Here is a 25,240-nt window from a genome sequence, read left to right as displayed (position 1 = left end):
GAAAGGTTGAAGATCGCAGCCGAGAGTGAGCTTCACCACCGGAAAGCTGAAAAAGCGTACACCCAGTTGCAGGCTGACACAGATTGGGCCAAAGCCAATGATGACTGCCATGTCATTTGTATCGACATGCAGGGGGTAGTGTTCACGCCAAACCTGACACACTCCAACGTGTACTATCAACGGCAGCTGGCCAACTACAACCTCTGTATCCAGGAGATGGGCACTGACGATCCTCCTACAATGTGCCTCTGGCATGAGGGCATCGCTCACAGAGGTTCCATCGAGGTGGCAAGCTGTCTTTTGAAGTGGGCAGAAACATCTTTCGCTCCCCTAGTCCAGGAAAAGGAACGGAAGCTCATCATCTATAGTGACCGATGCTGTGGGCAGAACAACAACTGGCGAGTCCTAAACCTCATGGCCCTGCTCGTATCTAGAAGGTACTTCAGTCAGATAGAGCAGAAGTTCATGGTGTCTGGTCACTCCTTCCTTCCCTGTGACCGTTCATTTGCCACGCTGGACAAGAGGCGTAAGGTGTCCACACTCCACACCCCCAGCGATGTTGCCGAGATGATCCGTAGAGCCAGGCAGCAGCATCCATTTAAAGTAACTGAGATGAAATGTGCGGACTTCAGGCAGCTTCCTGATGCAACATTAAAGCGTCCACCTGGCCTCCTAATCACATCCATGATGTGGTTGAAAGTGACAGGTAAAAAAACGAAGAACTAAACTAAAACTAAACTGGTTTTCTGAGATTAACAGTGTTAGGGATATGTGCGTGAAGGAAGAATCTTTATTGAATTTCTTGTTGAATCATGATTTCAGCTGCTGATCCATGGTGTGTCCACACAAAAGGGAGCCACAGCCTTTACGAGGGATGGAAGACCTGGCTGATCACAAACAGAGGAAGAATCAACCACCTCCAGCTCCCTTGTTCTCCACCACGTATGCTCGTGCTTACGAGGACCCTCTGCCCGTCAAGAAGGAGAAGCACCGTGACCTTATGAAAATGCTAGCCTACATGCCAGCGGAGGCCCAAGCATTTTATGGGACTTTAGAATGTGAAGAGTAGCCTGGTATGTGTAGGTCATGTGCAGGGTAAGGTGGGGTATATTGTGTATATTGTGTAAAAGTAATCATAAAAGTAGTTGTAGCTTATCTTGTATGCCTTATCTTATGTTGTATAATAGGAATATATAGGTATTTATTTATTTAGTAAATGAATGAATGGGGTGATTATTTATGAAATGTATTATAAAAGTTAAAGGAACAAAAAAGGAAGATGTATATGTAAACTAGCATATGGAACTATAGCATGGAATGATGATGATGTATGTATTGTAAATATGTATTGTTTACTGTTATTACTGTTGTTTATTGTTTGTATGTATTGTTTATTGTATGTACGATTTATTGTTTGTACTGATGTTTATTTTTTGTACTATAAGTAGGCCTATGTATTGTTCATTGTTCGTACCGTATTGTCCGTGTTTTTGTTCTGTGATTTACGTTGGCAAAAAATAAAAGAAATTGAAAGAAAGAAATGCTTAATATTTTCTTTAAGGTTCTGTTACTGTATTAAAACTAAGATAAAGCAATCAAATCTCCAGTGGCTTAAAATGATAGGATGAATTGGACTTATACTGTTATTCCACATTAACTGGACATATACTGTTCTTCCACATTCCAGAAATGTAAATTACTCTAACTTTTTATTTTTAAGATTGATACTAAAAAATCTTATCTCATTAGAATTGGGAAGCTTTTGTTGTCTATCTTCAAGTAAAAAAAAAAAAAATACATATAATATTCAGAATCCAAATAAAAAAAAATGTATTATTCAAAATTTGCAAATATGGACTTATATGGTTCTTCGTCTCAAGCCCTCATTTACTGTGGTAAAGTAGAAAACTTTATTTAACACAGTTTGTGCTTGCTATTAGACTTGGTCAAGTTAATGTGTATAGCGCATTTCATACACGCTGGAGATTTTTAGTTTGGCTTTTTCTCACAGTGCATAATCAAACGAAGCCTAAGTTCTTGACCCTGCGGAAGATAATTTCGTTCTTCACATTTTCACATCAGTTTTGGATCAGGAGAAAACATGAAGATGTTAGAAAACAATGTTTCTTTCTTGCTTGTGTCATCCCTTTCAGCGCAAAGAGGCATGACGCACGTCTATGGGGAAATAAACACGTTTTTTCTTTAACTAATATTTAACTTGTAAGTTTATTTATATTTCGATTATTTACAGATATTTATTTAAATGTTTTACAGGCTGTAGTATGTTGTTTCACTGACGGAAGTAGGCCTACTAAAATAAACACGCATGTTAAGCCTTGTTTATATTTTTTTATTTTCAAAATGTAGGCTATTTAATTGAGGTATATATATATATAGTGGTGGGCTGTTATCGGCGTTAACGTGCTGCGTTAACGCGAGACTCTTATCGCCGTTAATCTATTCTCAAAGTTGGGTTGGGAGCTGGGTCTATACTACGCAAGCTATGATGACTTTCCCCTTGATAGTTTAGCGCAGATGTACACCTAGCCAAATTGCACTGTAGGGGGCGAGAGAACGAGTCTTCAAACCTGTGTGTGTATGCCTACTAGTGTTGTCAAAAATATCCATATTTTGCTATGTATCGATACTGAAATATCTGAAACGATACAATACTCATTTTCTACAGTATGGATATCAGCTGCGCTCTCCTCTCCTCTCCAGCGAGTGACCCGCACCGCCTTCTCTCATTCAGTCGTTTAATCCTCTGAACATTGCGAACGCGTGTTCTGCTGGACTTTTGTTAGTATTGGTGTGACCGGTCTGAATTTCGCGTGGGGTTGCACATAACGTTAATTCTACTAATTCCTGCAGATTTCGCGCTCGCATCTGAAGCGCACACACATACCGTAATAAAGCCGCCTCTGACATACAAGTGCAAAATGAGCCCCTTTTTCCAGCTTATTAATGGTCAAATACACTCAAAAATGTCTCAATGCCCATCTTGGTGAGTTTTAACGTATACACAGTCGTAACCAGCTCACAGGAACAGTGTTTGGATATGCGTGCATCAGGTCTTAAAGGGACAGAAGTTATTTATTATTCAAACTACAAAAAGACAAATGATCACTTACGAGCACACATATTCTGAATGCCTTCGGCAGAATTCAAATGAGCCATTTTAATCTAGATTAAAAAAAAAAAAATCTATGCCCACCACTAAAATATATACCTCAATCTCAATTAAATGGCCTACATTTTGAAAATAAAAAATCTAAACGAATAATATATTTAACGAATATATATATATATATATATATATATATATATATATATATATATATATATATATATATATATATATATATATATATATATATATATATATATATATATATATATATATATATATATATATATATATATATATATATATATATATATTAGGGATGAAACGATTACCGGTTTCACGATAAACCACGATAAAATTTAGTGACGGTTAGTAATATCGTATAAAATTTTATTATCATTAAAACCGCGTGTGATTATCACGATTGTGAAAACTCGCGGTAAATCATGTCCAGTCAGCGTCAGTCTGGCGCACTGCTGTTTTCTGAATGGGAATAAATGGCAGAAGGCAGTGACAGCGCCTGGAGATTTTTCAGACTTCTAAAAGGATCAAATCTGAGGTGTGGTCATATTTTGGCTTTTACAAAAGTCCTGAGGGAAGATGGTCACCCTGTCTGCAGAACATGCCAGAAGAAAGTCGCTGTAATAGGGGGAACACTTCAAAACTACGAACGCAAGGCAAGTGGACTTTGACCTCAATACCAAACCTACGTCTGGGAAATAATAACGTGAAGCGAACGAACAAATTCAGTCAAGGGTGACATTTAAGGGATAATCAGGGCTTGACATTAACAACCGCCATTTGTGGGTGTAACGTTATTTCGGCTGCACACTAGCCACTCTGGCTGTTGAACTTATAGTCTTCTCAAAAGCCATCTGTTATAATCGCGTTGCGCATTATAACCACTTACACGTGTTTCTATTGAGTTTATGAAAGCGATGTCGTCTCATAATCAGAGGCGTTCAGATTAGCGGAGTTATGTTCAGAGCGCGCGCCGCTCTCACTCACTGAAATCTCTCAAAGCAGAGATTATAAACGTACGATGTACGCAGGAGATTCACTCATCATACAGTGGTTGAGTGTTTTTGTTCTATTTCATCAGCGAAAATGGTTTCAAACAAACAGCAGAACCACAGCGCATCTGATATGACTGGCATAACGAAGACGAATTTAGGGACCGTCTCTAAAGTTACATACAACATTGGTAACGTTATACACGTTTCAAACTTCAATAGCATTTGAAGAGAATGACAGTCATAAAACTGACTGTAAGGTGTTCATCTAGGTGTCAGGTATGATACACACCTTTTGATATTTAATAAAATAAACTGTCAAATCATATGGAAATATGGATATGCATTCTTTCACTAGGATACTGTTTGGGCTCTTACACAAAAATATGCTAGATTAAAATGCATCATTGCTGAACACTGATGAGAATATTGCTTGAATATATATACAGAGATAATATTAGAGATTATATTTAAGACAAATTATGCGTTACTATTGACAACGGCCATTATAAGGAAGGAAATCCCACAGAATAGAATCTAGCTTAAAAAAGTGCATAGAGCTGCTTGATTTATTTGTTGTTTGTTGATTTCAAATATAAAACTTGTTTAAATGTTTTAAGTGTGTGCATCTGTTCTTTTTGAACACTTTCATCTCATTTGAACAAAACCGTGATAATATTGATAACCGTGATAATTTGGGTCCATACCGTTTCATCCCTAATATATATATATATATATATATAAATAATATAGGCTATATAAAAAATATAGGCGTGCGTTAAAGTTTAGATTCTCTGCCCGAGCCCGAACCCGAACCGACCCATGGGCCGGGTCGGGCCGAGAATTCCCGGACCACCCTCGGGCCGGGCCCTTGATCGTTTGTGTTTTTTTTTTTTTATCATTCCTTTATTAGCCTAATTGGGTGGGCAGAAAGCTATGCCATAATCAGAAATAATATATTTTTTTAGCAAAGTAATACTACAACTAAAAAACAAAATGTGTACAAAGTTGCACAAGTCAGGATTAGAGATGCGTGTTAAACTCACAGCACACGCAGTGATGAAGCGCAGCACTCAGAACCGCTTTGAGACGCCATCATGAGCTGCTCGCATTAACACTGCGCATTGCTTAACTAGTCCATTTCTTTTCTTAACTAGAAGTTAAAGAAAAGTAGACATCTCAAGCTTTCTATACACATATTTTTCATGTCTGTGAGGCAGTAGCTGCTGAGTTTGGTTTATTATTGAGACACTCCAGCTCATATGTGCAATGCATGTGATCGCTCCCGCGTGACTTCATCTCACCCTTATGATCTGCTATTACTCCATTTGCTTGTTATTTAATTAATCCAAGCAATTGGCTGACGAAACCTTGATTAAAATTAAGATACAATTTATACAAAACGAAATTCATTTTAAAGAAGGGCTTCATACAAAACAAAACTTAATATTAAACAAAATATAATAACCACCAAAATAATTTCTGACCCATTCGCATCTTTGCACTTTTCATAATCCGATGAAATTAAAAATAACATTATAATATTTGAACATAAATATTAAACAAAATACATTGTTTAATTGCTACAACAAGTAGGCCTTTAGTACAGATGCATGTCATGTCTGAGGGATTTGAGCGAGCGCTGTTTTACCAGTGAATGGTTCAAGAGTGCGCCTGCATAGAGCGGATTATTGAGCTGAGCATCACACTTGTCTGCTTCGCTCATTACAGGCTTGTTATCAGAACGCCCACGTATAAAAAAATGGTTGGGTTTAAATCGGGCTCGGGCTCATAATTACAGTTAATGTGTCAGGCCAGGCCGGGCTCGGACACAACGTGCATGGGCTCGGGTAGGGTTGGGCTTGATTTTTTTGAGCCTGATCTAAGCTCTAGCGTGCGTGTGTAGCCGCCACCCCCAACCACCGCGCCACTGCACAGTTGCACTGCAGTGTTATATTTCGTTCTCCCTTCTCTTTCTTTAATATGAAATGCTGTTTGAATTTCCAAGATAGAAACGCCCTGGGCTGCGTTTCCCAAAAGCATCGTAAGCCTAAGTTGATCGTAAAAACGATCGTACGAGTGATCTTAATATTAAGGTCTGTTTCCCAAAAGCATCGTAACTTAAGTAGCACTTGAAAATGATCGTAGATCTACGAGTGCTCTGGAGTAATCGTAAAGCTCTAAGTGTATCGTAAGAAGACAGAGTTATGAGGTCACCTACAGGACAACCGGCAGATTAGGCCTACACCTTTAACTTTATTCAAGTGCATTGTGATAATACTATAAGGTTTTGATTGTACTTTATTGTACACTTTTTTTTATGAGGGCAGGTAACAAACAAAAAATTATAAATACACATCTGAATTAAATGACAGCAAAAAGAAAAAAAGAATAAAATAAGTAATGTAGGAAATATACTTCAAAGACTGGGAAAAATAGAGATAAACTAAAAAAAATCTGTCAATGACTTGCTGACGTGCACGAAAACCAGCCATGTATTGGACATTTCTTGGTTGGCCAGCATGTGGAAACGATTCCATATAAGGTTATATTTCAGTACTTCACAAATGGACAGCGACTCTTAAATAGCACTTAGAGCGCGTTCTCGCGCGTTCATGTTAAGTACATTTTTGGGACACGCACGTGGAATTGCTTCGAGTGATCGTAACTTCGTTTGTAGAATGCGCTCTTTAGAGCTAAGATACATCGTTATTGGGAAACCCGGCCCTGGCTCTGTTGTTCTGGCTCCATCTCTACCTCTAGCTCCCACTGCTCCTCTTCCGACTCCATTGTGACTGATCACGCAAACCGTGCATTTTTTCGTTTTCATATTGGGGCGTTCTGAGAAATGCATTGAGTTGCCTTAATTTATTTAGAGAGTAAATAAACTCATGAAACAGAAGTATCGTAAATGTTATCCATTGATTTCAACAATGTAACTGTATTATAAATATCAACTATTTAAATTGTAACTGTAACGGAATGCAGTTAGGCTCATAATATGTATTCTGAATACATAATGCCGGTACATGTAGCCTATTCCGCTACTGCCCAACAATGAACACGACCTATTAAAGCACTAAGACATGGGAACAGTAGGCCTATAGCTAACATTCACTTTTGAATATTTATCGCAAGTCATATCGTCATCGCAATATTAAACGATGTTATCCCACATCGCAGCTTTTCCTCATATCTTGCAGCCCTAGTAGAGACCTCATGGGTCTCAACACTATATTCTGCTTCGGTTTTGCTCCTTTTTCTGTATAAAGAGATATATTATATTATATTATATTTCATATCAATAGCAGTGTTTCCCCTACCATTGTTTTGGGGGGGCGCCCCGCCCTCCCAAAACGACCCCCCGCCCCCCCTGAATGAATGACAAAAAATATTTGTCATTACGGTCGACAATAAGAATTGCCCGATGGTTCAGTGCCAGCGTGAAAGACACTCCCAGAGCTGCATCTTCACGGAAGTTGATCATTTGCGCATTTTTAAGCCTTGGCAATTTAAATATTCAAGCGCTCATAGACGAGAAAGTGTCTCTCAGTTTGATACTCGCGAAGGGCAACAACACACACACACACACACACACACACGAAAAGGTTTAGACCTACATGAAAATAACTGTTTATTTCATTTGTATATGTTTGTTCTGCTGTATTTATTTGTGCATTTGCTCATAATTTGATTATTTGTTCTTATTTTATTACTGATGGTCTTTAACAATATAAAAAATATATATGAGTTAGGATATTAGTTTTTAGAGTCATAACCTTATTTATTAAGCTTATATGGCTCAAAAACAATACTAGGCCTATTTTATTTTATTTGTCGTTTTTTTTGTGTGGTGGGGTCAGTGAAAATTCTGACAGGGCAAGTAAAAAAAAACCCGAAAAAAATCCTTAGCATTGAGCCCTGAAATATATTCCCCCCCAAAAAAAACAACAACAACAAAAAAAACACGGATTTGCGTGTAGTAACTTTAATGGTAAAAATGTAAAAATGCAATGGAGAAGGTGACGAACCTAAACAGGCAAAAATTAGGTTTTTTTTCTTAAAAGCAACAAAATCCAGAGCAACAACTCAAGCAAAGCCAACCTCTGTTGTGTTGTAAATAGTTGTGTGATGTATAAATAAATGTTGTTTATATTTATTTACCAAATTAATTAATTTATTGTCTATGGCAACACCACGTATCCGTAACACTCCAGCTCCCCCCCCCCCCCCCCCAGCACAACAATGTCCCGTTCATTCATCAACTGAAAACAGGATAGACTAATCGATTCTTGGGATTTAAGAATCGATATCGGTTCATAAAAAATGAGAATCGATTAAAATCGAGAAATCTATATGTTTTTTACCCAGCTCTAAATTATAGTGTCAATTATAGTGACACTGAAGCGTGTCAACAATTCTCAATGACTAAACAAAACTTAAAACATATTCCATAAAAGTAAATGTCTTGCACTGCTGCTCACATACGCTCCTGAAATTTATATATTTGGGAGAATTTGATTTGTGCGAGTGCAAATAGTGGTTGAGGTGCGACCGGTTTTCATTTCTCTACAAAACGTTCATTAATTACTGCACAATATGTGTCCGCTGTGAGCTGATACAGTGTTGCACAGCTGTTCTACCATTTTATAATTAAACTGCATCATTATGCTCATAACTTTAAAACAGACCTTAGGTTGGTTAATATTAGGCGTCAATCACTACGCTCCACTGTCACGTGACAGAGATAACTAGCTTAAATGCAGGCCTTGGGGAAAAAATGACCATGTCATGCAGGAAAAAAAACACATTAACCAAACTGTAATGACTAAAACATTATAGTACAGATTGTCATTTGAATCTCTAAAGACAGTGAGAACAGAGACTTTCATAATTTGTCACCGATGCGATACAAAAATAATATTTTTCCCAAATATCTATATAGTATTTGTATAATAAAGACTCACTCACCTCTGTCAGGGTGTGTTGCATCTATTTTTGTAAGCAGCTCTTGAACTTGTCCATTAGGTCCTCTCTTCTTGTTGTTGAACACGTGATATCTCTGCTCATATTTCTGAACGAGTCTCTTCAGTGGTTCAGTGTCATCGATGAACTCTTTTATAGTTGTGTTTTCATCCTCCAGTTGATCTCCTCTGGTGAAGAGAATCCAGGTTTTCTTCAGCCGCTTCTCTCCCAGCAGCTTCTCAATCTTCTCCACATTTCTTCTCTCTTCAATAGTGAATCTGGCAACTTTGATGACCAGCAGAAACACACAGCGACCAGATTCACATCTCTGAAGCACCTTTGCATATATCTGTTGAATCTCTTCTTCACTCAGCTTTGGGTTAAATAATCCAGGTGTGTCGTAAACAGTGACCCATCGTCCACACACAGTTCCAGATTCCACAGCCAGATCTAGTGTGACAGAAGTGAAACTTTCCTTTGATATGAAAGCTTGTCGTCCCAGGATTGTGTTTCCTGATGCACTTTTCCCAGCTCCTATTCCTCCCAGTAACACCAAATTCAGACCTCCAAATTTATCTTGCAAAGTCAGACCTGCCATCATTTCTGCCATTTTCAGGATGTGGCCTAAAGCTAAAAAGTGCTGCAAGACAAAAATGAACACACCTTTATCTAACATCTCACAGACATTTCATTTAGGGAATATCGCGTTAATGAGATGCCTACCACGGTCATCACCTCAAATTTTTTTTTTTTGCTGTGGTGAAAGTTACAGGAGTGCATATGGTGTTTGATATGAACTATAAACACAATAATCATTGCTTATAATTTACTGTCTTCCGTGAGCCCTATATGTTCAAGGGCTTCTGGAGAAAAAAAAAATCTTTCTGAGCAAGGGAGGGACAGTCCATTAAACATATGGGGGATTTATTTTGTGTGCGTGTCTGATTAGAGTATTATTAATTAACTGCTAGGTTTCAGTAATTGTGATTAGGGATGCTCATATTGCCGTTTAAACGTTAACCGAAAGTAAGGTTTTTCTCGGAGAAGGCGTGCGCGCTGCGCAGTCAGAGGAGGCTTGCGCTGCGGAGCCAGACGAAAGCAAGCAAGGCTTGAGAGGTTATTTTCTTCCGCGGGTCTAACTGTCAACAGGCTGCGCTCCAGACTAACCCACATCACTTAGACATGTTACTTTAAAAAATAAAAACCAGTCAAGGTGTGGATTGAGGTAGGCCTGTTATTTTTATTTGACGAAAAAATAAAATCCAGTTCTTCAAAGCTTGTCATCTTAATTTGGTAATTATTTAAGTGAAAAATATTTAGTGTAGGCCTATTTATTTTATGCTTTTTATTTATATTTTATTCTGTTTTTCTCTGTTGTCAGAAACGCTGCAGGTACATGTACATGTGATAATGTGTGAATCCAGGTTCTGTTGTTGATCTGATCTGTATGCTGCGGTTTGCACGGTAAAATAAACCCGTCTTTTTAACGGGTCACAGACATTTATCAATTGTATTTTTATTGAATACCAATTCAATATTATAATCTTTCAGTTAACGGTTAATAATCTTATAATGAGCAGCGGTTGTCGGTCTGGAAAATTAACCAAATGAGGAGGCTAAGCTACTGGTGATGTTTACAGATAATGTTCAATTAAATACACACAAACACAGGCATTCAAGACAAAAGCATACCGTAAAGAGTTGGAGTTAGATTTTAATTGTAAGGGGCGGTTCTTTTTCTTTAGACATTGTTTTTCAGGTAAAAGTCTGAGGATATAAACGCACTCGTCCAAACGCAACTTGTTGAAACTTTGAATAATTTATTCTACAAAATAAAATGGGTTGCAAACGATGAAAAAAAACTCAAAAGATATAAAAAAAAATAAAAAATTTATATAAATAAATTGTATTTCATATTATTATTGTTAATGTCTATTATATTAATAGCCTAATTCGATTTTTTTAATGCCAATACGAAACAAAATAAGGAAATTGAAAATCCTGTGAATAACTGGGCAAAACTTATGGAAACGCCAATCGATGCTCTGAATTTCTGCTGCCCATTTACATGATCATGTTAAGATAAGACTTAGAGCTGGAGAAATTTGCTTGTTATAGCTAGGGTTGGGTATCGTTTGGGTTTTTTTCGATTCCGGTGCCAAACCGATACTTTTAAAACGGTTCCGGTGCCTAAACGGTGCCTGAACCGATACTTTTTTTTTAAAAAAAGGCCACAAAACGAGGTGGATGACATTAAATGGCTTTTTATTTATTTATTTTTTATTTAAATTGAACCATTTATTATAAGTTTAATGTATACTTAAATGTATGAATATAAATAAATACAAAACACAATTTACTTATTTACAAATTATAATTGACTTATTTACAAATTCACAGTAAAACCTAAGCCACCTAACCCAACTACAACAAGCCTAATATAACTCTTAATTACAATAATAACAGCAGTAGTCTGTATTCTTGGTATGCTACTAACCAGCTTCGAGCTTCAGCTCTTTTTTGAAATATGATCATATTCTCTGGCTAAATATTTTAGAACGCATCGCCTTAATGTTTCCATGGGGACGCGTCATGTTTCTCACATGACACACAGCAGCCGCAATAGCGCTGACAGCTCAGCTGTATCGGGTTTATTTCGTTTTTTCTTTTTATTCAAAATATTCACAAACTTCTTAACTGTGTCACGAACTATCTGATGTTCAAATGTGTGAGTGAATGTGTGTTAGTTGATCTATAAAGCGCAATGGGCGACGCCATGTTAGTTTGCGCCTCAGAATCGGATCTGTCGGATTTACAACACTTGAGAGCATTCTCGTCTCACGAAATACATGAAAGTAAGTGACCAGTGAGTGAACTGGAAGAAGAACAGAGTAAACGCTATAGTTACTATATAATGTGCATGTATCTGATGTGAATAAAACATGTAACGTTAGTCAAATTATAATCGTCTGAAAGGATTGTCATAGCCGCTTTCATAGACATCAGGGTGTGTTTTTTGCTAGTAGCCTACTTATGAGCATTTAAATGTTTGAAACCTGAAATAAACATGATGTCGTTGAAAACACTGAATAGTTGTCATGAGTTGTTATGTGACCAGCGCTGAGCATCTCTCTCTGGCTCAGCCAAAGCGCGAAAGCACGTTTGAATTTTGGCACCGAAATGAGGAACCGAAATCTGCGTTCTGATTCGGTCCGGTACATACCGGTTATATAAGTACCGGTGCCATATTGGAACCGGATTTCGGTACCCAACCCTAGTTATAGCAGCTCCAGATACAACACAACAGATGGCAAAAATACACATTAAATAAAAAATAAAGAAATGGAGAATAAGAGCACAATATAGGCTACAAAATACAGATCGATGTGAACATTGCACTGGTCGCGAAAAGGAGGTAGTGGCACTGTGTAGAAATAAATACATTTTGCATAGGACGAAAGTTGCCAGAAAATATATGAGTATACAGGGAGTGCAGAATTATTAGGCAAATGAGTATTTTGACCACATCATCCTCGTTATGCATGTTGTCTTACTCCAAGCTGTATAGGCTGGAAAGCCTACTACCAATTAAGCATATTAAGTGATGTGCATCTCTGTAATGAGAAGGGGTGTGGTCTAATGACATCAACACCCTATATCAGGTGTGCATAATTATTAGGCAACTTCCTTTCCTTTGGCAAAATGGGTCAAAAGAAGGACTTGACAGGCTCAGAAAAGTCAAAAATAGTGAGATATATTGCAGAGGGATGCAGCAGTCTTAAAATAGCCAAGCTTCTGAAGCGTGATCATCGAACAATCAAGCGTTTCATTCAAAATAGTCAACAGGGTCGCAAGAAGCGTGTGGAAAAACCAAGGCGCAAAATAACTGCCCGTGAACTGAGAAAAGTCAAGCGTGCAGCTGCCAAGATGCCACCTGCCACCAGTTTGGCCATATTTCAGAGCTGCAACATCACTGGAGTGCCCAAAAGCACAAGGTGTGCAATACTCAGAGACATGGCCAAGGTAAGAAAGGCAGAAAGTCGACCACCACTGAACAAGACACACAAGCTGAAACGTCAAGACTGGGCCAAGAAATATCTCAAGACTGAGTTTTCTAAGGTGTTATGGACTGATGAAATGAGAGTGAGTCTTGATGGGCCAGATGGATGGGCCCGTGGCTGGATTGGTAAAGGGCAGAGAGCTCCAGTCCGACTCAGACGCCAGCAAGGTGGAGGTGGAGTACTGGTTTGGGCTGGTATCATCAAAGATGAGCTTGTGGGGCCTTTTCGGGTTGAGGATGGAGTCAAGCTCAACTCCCAGTCCTACTGCCAGTTTCTGGGAGACACCTTCTTCAAGCAGTGGTACAGGAAGAAGTCTGCATCCTTCAAGAAAAACATGATTTTCATGCAGGACAATGCTCCATCACACGCGTCCAAGTACTCCACAGCGTGGCTGGCAAGAAAGGGTATAAAAGAAGAAAATCTAATGATATGGCCTCCTTGTTCACCTGATCTGAACCCCATTGAGAACCTGTGGTCCATCATCAAATGTGCGATTTACAAGGAGGGAAAACAGTACACCTCTCTGAACAGTGTCTGGGAGGCTGTGGTTGCTGCTGCACGCAATGTTGATGGTGAACAGATCAAAACACTGACAGAATCCATGGATGGCAGGCTTTTGAGTGTCCTTGCAAAGAAAGGTGGCTATATTGGTCACTGATTTGTTTTTGAATGTCAGAAATGTATATTTGTGAATGTTGAGATGTTATATTGGTTTCACTGGTAAAAATAAATAATTGAAATGGGTATAAATTAGTTTTTTTGTTAAGTTGCCTAATAATTATGCACAGTAATAGTCACCTGCACACACAGATATCCCCCTAAAATAGCTAAAACTAAAAACTACTTCCAAAAATATTCAGCTTTGATATTAATGAGTTTGTGTTCATTGACAACCAGTGATGGGAATAACGGCGTTACAGATAAACGGCGTTACTAACGGAATTATTTTTTTCAGTAACGAGTAATCAAACGAATTACTGTTCCTCCCGTTACAACGCCGTTAGCGTTACTGAGGGAAAAAAAGCGGCGTTAATCGCGTTACTATAATTGAGCTCACTGAAGCGCTTTTCATCCGAACAGGCTCTCTGTCAGTCGGACCTGCAACGTGTGTGTGTGTGTGTGTGTGTGCGCGCGCGCACCAGCCATGCGTGTTGGGGGTGGGTGCGGTGGTGCACATAACTGATGATGATTGGTGGGTGGGAGACAAGGTTGAAGTTGATAGGTTGAGTTCACACCTATTTTTTTCACGGTCTATGTATGGTTCACACACACACACACACACACACACACACACACACACACACACACACACACACACACACACACACCTATCTATGACGCACACGCATATGCACATTCAGCGATGGTCCAACGACTTCAAAGGTAGCTTTCGCAAACTGGAAGTATAAGCGCTACTTTTCCCTCGTTGAGGTGAAAGGTAAGAATATTTATGTAACATGCAACTTATGCCCAGGAAGAAAGAGTCTCTCCACGCCGGTGACAAGTGATTCTGAAGCGCCTCACATCATCATATGCCACAAAATTAGTGGCTAAAAACCCAGGTGATAACGTGAGCTCCACTACCAAAGGAAAGTATAGTACTGATAATATTTACACAATATTTACACTATAGTAGGCCTACTGATAATATTTACAATAATGCATTGAATTTGATTGGTGTCTCTTACATTGTCCCACAGCAACATTACAATAGTGTACATTAATGTACAATGTTTTATAATAATAATTTATTCTATTTAGTGTCCAATTCATTCATTTAACATATCTAATATTGGGGGCATCCAAGTTATTTGACATATTTTAACGTTTGAAAAAAAAAAAGTAACGCAGTAATTACTTTCCCTGGTAATTAGTTACTTTTATAATGATGTAACTCAGTTACTAACTCAGTTACTATTTGTAAGAAGTAACTAGTAACTATAATTACTTTTTTAAAGTAACGTGCCCAACACTGTTGACAACATGGTTGTTGTTTAATTATTAATGTTGTAAAATTAATCCTCAAAAATACAACTTGCCTAATAATTCTGCACTCCCTGTATGTGCTACGAGCACTCGGAGCGTGTATTCAGTGCTGCAAGCAACATTGTCACTCCGTTAAGAACCTCGCTGAAACCAGACAAAGTGAACATGTTGGTTTTCCTGTCACGAACAATTGCCGATTCACTTAAAGGGTAACTTTAGGCCGACTGTATTTATAGTACCTACTGTTTACATTTGCATTTTGCACCGTACTTCTAACTGTAATATGCAACCATTTTCCACTGCACTTTTACACTTTCTCTCAGATAGCTCTGTCCATAATTTATTGCACTACCTTAATCCACTGCTATATTCCTCATATTAGCCCAACATATTATTGTATACCTCTATCTGTAAAATTCTGTTTATAGTAATAGCCATCTGTATATTTTATTCATAGTACATATTCACCTGTAAATTCTGTTTATAGTAATAGCCATCTGTATATTATATTCATAGTACATATTCACCTGTAAATTCTGTTTATAGTAATAGCCATCTGTATATTATATTCATAGTACATATTCACCTGTAAATTCTGTTTATAGTAATAGCCATCTGTATATTATATTCATAGTACATATTCACCTGTAAATTCTGTTTATAGTAATAGCCATCTGTATATTATATTCATAGTACATATTCACCTGTAAATTCTGTTTATAGTAATAGCCATCTGTATATTATATTCATAGTACATATTCACCTGTAAATTCTGTTTATAGTAATAGCCATCTGTATATTATATTCATAGTACATATTCACCTGTAAATTCTGTTTACATTCTGTTTATAGTAATAACCATCTGTATATTTATTCACTGTACATATTCACCTGTAAATTCAGTTCTGTTTATAGTAATAACCATCTCTCTATTTATACATATTTATATATATTCAGTACATATCCATGTCCTGCACTTACGCAACCATTGTATATATCCTGCACTTGCTGCTATTGCACTTCTGGTTAGACCTAAACTGCATTTCGTTGCCTTGTACTTGTACTTGTGTAATGACAATAAAGTTGAATCTAATCTAATCTGCAATACGTCTATTGGACGTTTCCTGTCAGATGTCAAATAGACGTTTAAACAATGTCTTCAAGATGTTTATGATTTAGAATGTATGAAAACCTGACATCTTAAAGACGTCTATCAGATGTTTGTAAACAGCAGATCTTTAACAGACATCTTGCAGACGTGCGTGTGCTATCTATAATGACAACAATATGATATGACACATGCTTATAACACATATTTAATTCAGTTTGCGTAACTTTCTGATTGCAGAAAACTTTCTGATGCATCCGTACTGATGAAAACGCTTTTATGGCGGTTCTCAGCGACCTAGCATGCTAGCATGTCCCAAACGTTTATTTTCACGAACAGACAGTAATAACGACCTATTCAAGCGTCCCTAAAGATTTCCTTGACAATCTTAGTAGGAATTAGGACTATGTCTAAAACTTTTCACGTAGAAAAAGAAAGAGAGGACGCAAAGGTGATTTGACAGCTCGAAATTATATGAAAACAAGAAGGAAATGAAAGTTCAATCTGTACCGCACCTATAGAAAATAACCCAACCAAGAGCTTAAAAACGACAGCAAATGTGTTAACTTCACAGTTATTTACACAAGTTAGCATCAGAGTTAGGGTAAAATCATTTTTTAAACTTACCTAAGAAAAAAGTTCCCTCGAGACAAGGCCTACGAAGTGACCAGCATTTCGTTTTCTGAAAAATATGGCGAATGACTTCTTCTTCTTCGTATTTCACTGCGGTTGGCATCCATCTCATTGGTGCATTACCGCCCCCTTCTGCTCCAGAGTGTGGATCAGAGAATAGGTTTACAGACTAAATCACCCATTCACCCTTCTCCTCCACACACACATCTCATCCCTATCCTACTATATATTAATTCATAACATGTTTAACCCTCCTCAATACTACTTTGCGTCATACCCTATTAAAAACCCCAGTTTCTCTCAAGAAATTCATAAGACCACTCAAAGGCGTTGGCGTTGCTCACCTATGGCCATCTTCAGGGTTACTTTTGAGTCGTGTCCTTGTTGAAAACCCCTGCAGAAACATCTTCTGCCTTGTTCATTCACACGCAATTTCAGTATTCCTGTCCTTATCCCTCTTAACATAGTTTCTAAAACATGACAATAAAGCACAAAACAAATTGGGTGCTTCCCTATAATGTAGTGTACAATTCAATATGGTCATAACTAGGATCTTATCGTTTCTACCCCCCTCCCCTATTCTCTGGTATATAAATAAATATATATAAAAAATAAAGTAAATAAAAATCAGCTTGTTTGGCTAATTTGTCCACTCTCTCATTGCCCACAATGCCCGTTTGAGTCCAAATCGATTAGATCTCAGTGCAGTTTCCCTTATTTATCTTTATGGATACAACTAAATATGAAAGATTTATTTAAAACTTACCAGTGATATTTGTTGTAATATAAATACAAATAAAAAGGTGTTGTCTAATGTAAATATCAGCTGTAAAATATGGTTTTGGTTGTGTTATATTATGTTATAATATGAAGTAATAAAACAAAATTGATTTGTGATTCCCACTGCTGTTATGGAAACTAAAGCAAACATAATTAAAGACAAGTCATTTTGTTTTTTGTCTTTTTATCATACTTTTGGTAAAAAAAAAAAAAAAAAAATACTATATAGTAGTAAAAAAATAATAATAGAATACCCATAAATGTACATCTTCATATACATGCACTTACAAATATATGACAGCAACTTCTTCACAAAGGTTTTTTTTGGTTGCCTTCCTATACCAATACTCATGACTTGAGGGGATATGAACTGTGTCCTGTCCACTACATTAGATCATCAGTTATATCATACGCATCCAGCAAAATTCAGATTGCTTAGGCTGACTTAGATTATATTCAACCCCAGGTGTAGATGAGCTACGATCTAACGTAGAGGACAGAAAACAATTCATATCCCGTCCCAGGATCAAGTGACGAGTATTGGTACTTGGAAGGCGAGAAAAAAAACAACTTTATGAAGAAGTTGCTGTCATAACAACTATAATTGTGACGAAGAGGCTGAAGCGTTCGGATCCATCTGCAGTAATTTATTAACACAGGTAAGCCAACAGAGATAGGCGGTCATAAAGATCAAACAGCACACATGAAGGGCAATCCAGGAAGCGGAAGTCAAACAGGCATAGGTCAGAGGCAGGCGGCTTAGGTACAAAAACAAGTTCAGAGTCCAAGACAAAAATACAAAAGCAAACACGAGAAATAAGCTTGAGGCGGAGTATGAGTAAATCAAGACTTCACAAATGAACAAAGAACACAGCAGTCCAGATAAAGGTGAGCTGAGGGTCCACAGGTGAAAATGATGCAATCATAAAGAGCAGAGGAGGAAGGAGGGGAAATGCAGTCCTAATACGCAGGAGAGAGGGATCTGGTGAAACCAGGAGGAGGCGTTCCGTGACAATAATATTATATAAAACACTGTTGCCAGTACAGACAGAAGAAGTCCGGGGTTATGCTAAAATGCGGTGATAACTCTGCATGGTGATAACCTGGGGTTAAGTGCAGTGAGAAAAGCCCTTATGAAGCTCTGTTTCTTGCAAATAAACATTGCAAAGAAATGTTGGATTAATGCATGTTTTTTAAGGTGCAGTACAAAATTAAGTTTTCCAAACACCAATTACAAAGGATTAAAAATAACGGGTTATTATAACAATTATTTACAAAAAGACAAAATTAACAAATGTTAATAATCATACAAACTACACAAAAAAAAGAGTAAGGGTGTTCTTCATCCTAGCATAGGCTGATAGTCTGATGGCTTTGGTAAATGTACTCAATAATATAAAAGAATGGAAAAAAACCATGTACACTTTAGGTAGGATCTTTCTCAATCCCGTCATGAGTTATTAGTTTGGCTGGATGAAGGACGCCGTGATCTCATCCTCGTAGTCATTTATTGACCTCATTAAAGGATTAGTTCACTTTAGAATTAAAATTCCCTGATCATTTACTAACCCCCACGGCATCCAAGATGTTCATGTCTTTCTTTCTTCAGTCGAAAAGAAATTAAGATTTGAGGAAAACTGGATTTTTTTACTGGGATTTTTATAGTGAACTTCTCTGCAATGGGTTGTAAGTCCAAATTGCAGCTTCAATGGACTCGAGGAATAAGGGTCTTATCTAGCGAAACCGTCTGTCATTTTTAACCATAAATGCTCGTCTTGCACTAGCTCTGCGAAGACTAATGCTGCGTACGAAATCTGGAAAATGCTGCCTTCAGAGGACACATTTCAAGGCAGGAAGGCATCAAGGCACGTCCGGATCTAATGTTAGCCTCACTTCCTGTCTCTTGAGATGCCTTCATCTGATCGATTTTTGAAGGCAGCATATTTGTATCCTTCGCTGCCTTTGATATCCCACAATCCTGTGCTTTCCATTCTGTGACAGTTGAGCTGGGAAAAAAAGATGGCGTCCGAAAGTTGCGTTTGCTGGTCAGTTTGTGTGTAAATGTACGTCTTTTACAAACATTTTCCACTTCTTATGTCATTTCTAGCAAGAAATTACTAATGTAGTAATTAAATATGTGTTTAGTTTTCACCAAAGCTCTCTCTATTTTGCTGTAGATCATTAAACGGTTACACTGCCTCAGAAGTCTGAGAAGGTGCCTTCATGCACAAACACTGCTTTACAAGCCATTGCCTGATAAGGCAGCGAGGCAACGAGTCACTGCCTAGGTTTTCAGACGCAGCCTAAATTAAATGGCCTTTATAAAAATAAGTATATTTTAAAAAAATTATGTCGGACAATTTAAAGTTGGAGGACAACATGAGATGGTGTTTTTCGATACTGGGTCGGCACTTCTACCTACACCACGGGCGTGACCTTTCCAATGTGTCCAAAACATCAGGACATTTGAATTCTGAAGTGAACTAAGCCCGACGGAGAACTTGCATGTAGTCTTGATAATTGTGCAATTTGGCTACGATCCCTCGAGGTTTGCTGCCAGTTCCACGGTGCAATGTGTCAATTAGAATCTCAGTTTCCGTACACAATACTTCCTTAGGCAGAGATTTTTGTGGTCCTGTTATCTCAGAGCATCCGTTGAGGCCTTTTTCCATTTCAGTTTCTGTTTTAACTGTCTTTATTTCAGATTTAATGTCCTCAAGCTCACTTGTAAGAGTAGATTTAAGTTTTGATTGCAAAAGTGTTGCAATGTCCGTTTTCATTGAAGCAAAACATTTGGCTCGTTCCTCCGACATTTTAGCTGGCTTGTCTGTCATTGCCACCAGAACTGTATAAAACGCCCACATATTTAATGTGATTTACAGTACAAATGTTTATTTACAAAAAGTATTATTTTACACTGCATAAGCCTGAAAAAATAACTTTATATGATTAATAATTGACTTTGAGGCCTTTAAACTTGGCAAGGATCTTCATCAGTATTGTATCGGGAGTATAAGTCCGTTCTGTCTCCAGTCTGAACTCTCTGAGCTTTGCTTCATAATAACGCTTGTACTCATTCAATCTCTCATCCAGTTTCTTCTCCTCTTCAGCAAATCTGGACTGCAGTTCTCTCTCTTTCTCTTGCAGTTTCTTCTCATATTCTCGTCTCAGTTCCTCTTCTTTGGTCTTCAGCTTGAGCTCCACTTCCTGGTAAGAGTCGCTGGTGTAAAATCCTCCTCCATTAGCAGCGATCATGGCATCTATCTTCTCCAGGAGCTCCACAACCTGATTACGATCCTCCATGTCTTTATTGTTGAAGATGTGATATCTTCCTCCACAGCGACTCAGGATTTTTCCGAGATCCGCACCGGCTTCATGGATGCGATCCTTAATGGAGCCGGTCAGTTCATCACCGTGAGTGAAGAGGATGATTGTGTGTTTATCTGCTTCTTCTCCGAATATAGCTCTGATCTTCTCCACTGAGTCTCTCTCTTCTTCAGCGAATTTACCCACTTTAATGACCAGGATGATGGCGTGAGGTCCAGGCGCCGTCATGTTTATACACTTACTGATCTTCTGCTTCAGAAGTTCCTCCTCTGAAATATCTGTGTCAAACATGCCCGGTGTGTCTACCACTGTAATTTCTCTTCCAGCCACCTCTTCAGTCTGTTTCCCACACTCTTTGGTCACAGATGAACCACTTAGGGCAGCTCTGAAGGCTTTTCTCCCCAGGATGGTGTTTCCAGAGGAGCTTTTACCTACTCCAGTCATTCCCACCAGCACCAGTCTCAAGGACACTGAACAAGAGAGAGAAGATAAGATCATGTGCACACAAATTAAACAGATTACAAGCAGATTCATTGACTGTAAAGTTAAGTTAAAGACATAAAGCAAACAAATGCATATATTGTGAACATTTGTATATGTTTATACTCACAATTTGGAGGATCTAATTGAAGGCTTCCCCTTCTACCTACTAAAAATAAGTAGACATTCAGTTAATACTAGATTTTTTTTTCTAGTTGTTTGGCAGATCATATTAAACTTCAATCTAGTTTTTGTTTTTAAAGGGTTAGTTCACCCAAAAATTTAAATTCTGTCATTAATGACGTCCCCTCATGTCGCTGGACACCCATCAGACCTCCGTTCATCTTCGGAACACAAATGAAGATATTTTAGTGTAAATCTGATGCTCTGAAAGGCCTCCATTGGCTCAATGCACTGTGCACTCTCAAGACCCATAAAAGCACTAAAGACGTCGTTACAAAGTCCATCTCACTACAGTGGCTCTACAATAACTTTATGAAGCGATGAGAATAGTTTTTGTGCACAAAAAAACCCTAAATAACGACTTATATAGTGATGACCGATTTGAAAAAACAGCATCATGAAGCTTTGAAGCATTATGAATCAGCGAGTCGAATCATGATTCGGATCGCGTGTAAAACTGCTGAAATATGTGACTTTGTCGATCCAATCTGCTGAATCGACTCACTGATTAATAACGCTTCGAAGATTCATGATGCTGTGTTTTGAAATCGGTCATCACTATATAAGGTGCTATTTAGGTTTTTTTTTTGCACACACAAACTATTGTCGTCGCTTCATAAAGTTATTGTAGAGCCGCTGTAGTGAGATGGACTTTGTATCGATGTCTTTAGTGCTTTTATGGGTCTTGAGAGTGTGCAGTGCATTGAGCCAATGGAGGCCTTTCTGAGCCATCAGATTTCAACTAAAATATCTTAATTTGTGTTCTGAAGATGAATGGAGGTCTGACGGGTGTCCAACCACATGAGGGGACGTCATTAATGACAGAATTTACATTTTTGGGTGAACTAACCCTTTAAATCAAACATGTCTTTGGAAATGTTAAAGACTGTTTCGGAAGGATGTGGAAACTTCAGGATTAATTGTCGTGTCTGATTAAAATTGTCTATTTGATGCATTTTTTTTGTTTTGAAGATATAAATTAAATTCAAGGAATAAAGATATCAGGAGTAAGACAAAGCAAGTTATGTGAAGATTAAAGTATAGAGGTGCAATATTTAGTACACAAGACAACAAATGTAACGACAAAAAAAATATATATTTTTAAGAACCATCATTTTATAGGATATGACTTTTGTTCATATGCATTTTGTTTAATTAGGTCCATATGTTACAAAGCCATATGATATGGAACATAAAATACAAAATATAATAACATACAAAATATGGGCAAAACAACAAAACAAATATGTATATTTTATATATATATATATATATATATATATATATATATATATATATATATATATATATATATATATATATATATATATATATATATACACTAAATAATTTAACAAGACAACTGAAAGTAGATGGAATCCATTGCTTATTAAATCTGTTTCAATATGTACAATGAGCTCTCATAACACATTTTAGTTCTCATCATAACAAAAAACAGCTCATAATCAACTCATAATCATATAATTTATTCAACAAAATGTTTTAAAATATATTCCATTAAGTATTCAATTCCATTTCCCTTCCATTAAATAACAATTTGTGTATGTTAAATACAACTATATTAGATTTCTATGTTTGATTCACTGCTCATATTACATACATTTATCCATTGACAGACACTTTTATCCAAATAAACTTGTTGCATTTAAACTAAACATTTAATCAAGTTCAAGCATTCCTAGCATTGCTAGACGCATTAATGAACTGCAATTTATGGACATTTTCTCGTCTCGTTAATTAAATTAATAATGCGACTATGCACAAACACATTTTTATGTTCTTATGGGATTGTAAAATAAGATTTTATTTTATTCATCCTCCAATAATATGTAGGCTAACTGAAAAATACTTGTATTTATGTATTAAAACAGTTTGTTTTACACTGTTTTACAAGTTTATTCATACCTGCATATGTACTTGTATGTGGAAATGTTTTTATTTTATTTCCACGCAAAATCTAAAAAACACTTGAAATGAAAAGCAATGCTGTAGTCTGCCCCATTTGAGGTAATGGGGCATGCATTATCTTGTAGTTAAATGTAATAATTGACCAAATATAGGACAAGTTCTTCCCTCATTTTCAGCCAACACTGCCTTGAAGTCGTTCAGTGTTTAATGTTTTACTAAGGCAATGCGAGTATGAATTCTCCCTACAGCTTTGGGTACTATTAGGCGCTACTCTAACTCTGGTTTACTGTTGATCAGGTCAGGTGGGAAAAGGCCAGATTTAAAGCTGGTCAACTTATTTTCAGTATTTCCACAGCGTGCATTTTGCCATTCAAACACCTTTTTCATGATGTGTTGTTTTGTTTTAAGCGCGTTGAAGTTATTAATTAAAGTTAATGACAATATAAATTTGCCTATACAGCGTAATAACTTTAACGTCTTCTCAGATGTAAACACTAACGTTACACAACGCGTGAGGTGCAAAGCGAAAGTAAAACGGCACGAAGGTTCTGTGGTAAATACACTTGTGTGACTTAAACAGATTTGCACAAATTATTGTCAGTATACTTATTATTATTAAAAATCTTCTTAAAATAAAGACAGAAAGTTACCTTTTGTCTCTATAGTGGCGCTTGAGGACGCCATGATGCGCAGTTGTAATATGGCGAGCCACTTCCTCAAATGCGATCACCAGAAGAACAGGAAGTCACGTGATTAAATCTTCTGTATACAGTTGGTCGTATGAATGTATGATGGAGGGAATTGCACATTGAAAAGCAAACAAAATCACTTCATTGCACAACCGTCTAAAGGTGGTGAAAATCTGCAATGTTAAACATTAGAGCTCATGTTGGTGAATAAAACACCAGAACATAAAATTACAGGTCAAAGGTTTTGTTCATTTAAGCACCAGGAGCAATATCACTATTACTAATCAAATAACAATGAATTATAATGAATTTGTATATGTTTTACTGTTAATTAAAATACATGCCTATTATTGGTAGTATTTAAAGTCAAATGTTCATAGTTTCTAGAGAGCGATTGAATACTGTATTTTTTTCTCTCAAAGTTGTAATAATAGCTACAAATGTTGCCTTTGTCAATAAAAGACTGTTTCAGTTTTTCAAGTGTTTTGCCATTTCTGAGTGAAAAGTGTAGGTTCAAATAAAGATACAGGACAATACGGTCTTGTCAGAGTTTATTATCTTACAGATGTTATACATTTGTTAGTATGCCAGGTTTGGATAGGTGTAATGAATTACATAAATTTACACATGAAAATGACACTGAATAATATGTCAGATTATAAGGAAAGTTTCCACTTGAAAACCACTGAGCATAAAAAACTATAAGCAACAGCATTAAACCACATCAGCAACAGAGCAGATGATCCGTAACCTTTGACAAAGTTATATTTCAGAAAGTTTTCTCACAGTAAAGCAATATTAGGTCATTTAAATAGGCAAACTGGAAAATTTTGAGATATATTGTGGATAATGCAAATGAGCAGAAAGATGCTGTTAATGGATGCCTCAATATACTGTATTAGAAAGGATTTATTTACACAAGACTCTTCTTAATGAATGAGACATGCGAGATAAGTAGT

General features: G+C 37.1%; 2 protein-coding genes across 3 annotated transcripts in view; both read right to left on the bottom strand.

Annotated features, from left to right (window-relative positions):
• LOC307126193 (GTPase IMAP family member 8-like) overlaps positions 1–17,025 on the bottom strand; it is a 31,559-nt gene extending 14,534 nt beyond the window's left edge. Inside the window, exons 1-2 of the mRNA XM_079816617.1 lie at positions 16,888–17,025; positions 9,112–9,745 (exon numbers count right to left, since the gene is read on the bottom strand). Coding sequence (XP_079672743.1) covers positions 9,112–9,715 — 604 coding nt within the window. The 5' untranslated portion in view covers positions 9,716–9,745; positions 16,888–17,025. The remainder of the gene's footprint in view (positions 1–9,111; positions 9,746–16,887) is intronic.
• Positions 17,026–17,859: 834 nt separating this feature from the next.
• Positions 17,860–24,331, bottom strand: LOC307132014 (GTPase IMAP family member 7-like). 2 transcript variants are annotated; one of them, XR_013817250.1, is made up of 4 exons: positions 24,243–24,331; positions 21,611–21,649; positions 18,273–21,470; positions 17,860–17,980 (listed from the first exon to the last, which is right to left on the bottom strand). XR_013817250.1 is itself a non-coding variant. In XM_079826148.1 (3 exons), exons 1-3 carry the CDS (start codon positions 24,274–24,276, stop codon positions 20,623–20,625), a joined length of 921 nt encoding a protein of 306 aa, XP_079682274.1. In that variant the 5' UTR covers positions 24,277–24,331; the 3' UTR covers positions 17,860–20,622. The 2 variants fall into 2 exon arrangements, 1 of the variants encoding a protein (XP_079682274.1); XM_079826148.1 differs by having other exon boundaries at positions 17,860–21,470.
• Positions 24,332–25,240: the final 909 nt, after the last annotated feature.

This window comes from Gobio gobio (assembly GCF_949357685.1).
Source record: "Gobio gobio genome assembly, chromosome: 1".
Taxonomy (NCBI): domain Eukaryota; kingdom Metazoa; phylum Chordata; class Actinopteri; order Cypriniformes; family Gobionidae; genus Gobio; species Gobio gobio.
This window is presented reverse-complemented; position numbering and strand designations above follow the sequence as displayed.

Coding starts and splice junctions, on each gene's coding strand:
- LOC307132014 (XM_079826148.1), bottom strand. CDS start 24,276: ATGGCGTCCTCAAGCGCCACTATAGAGACAAAAG. Junction 21,650..24,242: donor CGCCACTATAGAGACAAAAG/GTAACTTTCTGT, acceptor ACTTATTTTTAG/TAGGTAGAAGGGGAAGCCTT. Junction 21,471..21,610: donor TCAATTAGATCCTCCAAATT/GTGAGTATAAAC, acceptor TCTCTTGTTCAG/TGTCCTTGAGACTGGTGCTG.